General features: G+C 35.8%; 1 protein-coding gene across 1 annotated transcript in view; it reads right to left on the reverse strand.

Annotated features, from left to right (window-relative positions):
• Positions 1-262: 262 nt before the first annotated feature.
• The window catches only part of LOC107559881 (solute carrier family 35 member F4-like), a 34,487-nt gene continuing 32,301 nt past the window's right edge, over positions 263-2,448 (reverse strand). Inside the window, exons 7-8 of the mRNA XM_016243900.1 lie at positions 1,629-1,758; positions 263-950 (exon numbers count right to left, since the gene is read on the reverse strand). Of these exons, the coding sequence (XP_016099386.1) occupies positions 839-950; positions 1,629-1,758 (242 nt within the window). The 3' untranslated portion in view covers positions 263-838. The remainder of the gene's footprint in view (positions 951-1,628; positions 1,759-2,448) is intronic.

Genomic DNA, 2,448 nt, shown 5'->3' on the forward strand with positions numbered 1-2,448 from the left:
GATGGGTTCTTAAAGACAAAAAAAAAAAATAAAAACAAGTCCAATTGATTACACATGGCAAATGGAACTGCCTTACAGTACAGCGATATATATTTATATATAATTTTTTTTTTTTTTTTTCTGGAATGTGACTGTTGCACTATATTTCATGTGTTGAACAATTAAATGACAAGTGCTTTTCAATGCAGATCTTTATTTTTGTCTTTTATTATAAAAAGAAAAGAAAAAGGCTTATTCATTAAAGCATAATATATTTCTCCTACATATATTACATACTACGTACAATGCAAATAATCCTCATATTTCATATACATATATATCCGATCTCTGTATGCATTCATGTAGTGAGCCAAACTGGCCCTGACAGAGTCTATATTCACAGAATACATTCCATGGGAAGGGGCTAGCAGAGGGGTTCAGGGGTGCGGGATTGGCGTGCAGCGGGAGACAAAAGTCTGAAAGTCCATTTCTATGGAATGGATGCGTATATCTTCCCATAGAAATGGCAGGGAAGAGAATGCTAGATCCCTTCTGTAAAACAAGAAAAATACTGTCTGTAAATATCCCTGTTTTAATGGGACGCTCTTCTCAGAACACTCAAGCCTCCGCTGTCATCTCTATTAAAGAGCAGGACGGCATGTTCGGTGACATTTCTTCTGATTTGTTGTTGTTATGGTTATTAATTAAAGAAAATACTATTCGTCATCTTCACTTTGCTTATTCTCTTTTGTCTTTCCAAAATACAAATACAATCAAACTGCTCTTTTATTTTATTTTTTTACATAGGCTGCCACAGGGTGGATCATTGATCGCTGGCTATTCGTTCACAGGTCTAAGGTCATGCCATGGGGATGGATACGGCTCCGTTGGCTCTACTGCGGCTGCGTGTGTGGACGCTGGATTCTGTGAGCTCCTCGCCGTGCTCCTCCGTCTTCTTGTCGGCCAGGGTGGTGAGGAAGCGCAGGGTGACCGTATCCCACTCCTCAGGGAGCAGCAGCAGCAGGAAGCCCAGGCAGATGATGCAGGTGGCAGCTAGACGCACCACGCTGAAGATGACCTCGTGCTTCAGCACGTCAATGGCTGCTCACCGCACAAAGAAATAAAAATCTAGTTTAAAACACTTATGCAAAGTTATTAAATATACTACTTGTATTTATGTTACACTCTAAAAAATGCTGGGTTAAATAGGGACAAACCCAGCAATTGGGCTGTTTTGGCCCAGCGGTTGGGTTAAATGTTTAACCCAACCTTCTGGGTAGTAACCCAACTGCTGGGTCAAAACAACCCAACTGTCCCTATTTAACCCAGCACTGAGTTGTATTTAACCCAGCATTTTTTAGAGTGTAGTTTCACACAGTTTTGAAAAACCTTAATAGTATTTTTTTTAGAAAAATACCATCAAGTAAATAGATTTTTTTTCACTATATTTGTCAATTAACGTACACTTTTAAAACGCATTTTAATTATTATTTTTTTTTAAAAATGTATTAATAAATATAGTTTATTGGAGTTTCCATAGTGCATCAACAAATCATGTTTCAATAGGTTTCAAATATTTTTTCGAAACTTATTGATCTTGATTCAGTCATGAGGGTCTGCGCTCCTCCGTCTTCTTGTCGGCCAGGGTGGTGAGGAAGCGCAGGGTGACCGTATCCCACTCCTCAGGGAGCAGCAGCAGCAGGAAGCCCAGGCAGATGATGCAGGTGGCAGCTAGACGCACCACGCTGAAGATGACCTCGTGCTTCAGCACGTCAATGGCTGCTCACCGCACAAAGAAATAAAAATCTAGTTTAAAACACTTATGCAAAGTTATTAAATATACTACTTGTATTTATGTTACACTCTAAAAAATGCTGGGTTAAATAGGGACAAACCCAGCAATTGGGCTTTTTTTTTAAAAATGTATTAATAAATATAGTTTATTGGAGTTTCCATAGTGCATCAACAAATCATGTTTCAATAGGTTTCAAATATTTTTTCGAAACTTATTGATCTTGATTCAGTCATGAGGGTCTGCAGGGGTCCTCTTTATGATATAATTTCCTGTTTTATGCTTTTTTTCAAATTGCACCGCATTTGATTTAGTGGACCAAAGTTTTTCCAAAAATATTAATAAGCAGTAAAGCCATTTAATTTTTTTTAAAGAAATACTAATAAAATTATGCCAAACTATCAATAAGGTTTCCTGTCAGGATTCTTATAGTCAACTAAAACCATAAAAAAAAAAAATGTTGCTTGAAATAAAATTAATGTTAACTAAATTATATTCTATTTTATAAACTATAAATTGTATACATAATTGTAATATAATCTAATTGCAAGTACTTAATTTTTGGAATCTAATTTCACAATCCAGATGACGTAATCGGTTACTACCCAGCTCAGTATATATATATATATATATATATATATATATATATATATATATATATATAAATTTTTTTAAGC

The sequence above is a fragment of the Sinocyclocheilus grahami genome, unplaced genomic scaffold (assembly GCF_001515645.1).
Source record: "Sinocyclocheilus grahami isolate Dianchi unplaced genomic scaffold, SAMN03320097.WGS_v1.1 scaffold704.1, whole genome shotgun sequence".
Lineage (NCBI taxonomy): Eukaryota > Metazoa > Chordata > Actinopteri > Cypriniformes > Cyprinidae > Sinocyclocheilus > Sinocyclocheilus grahami.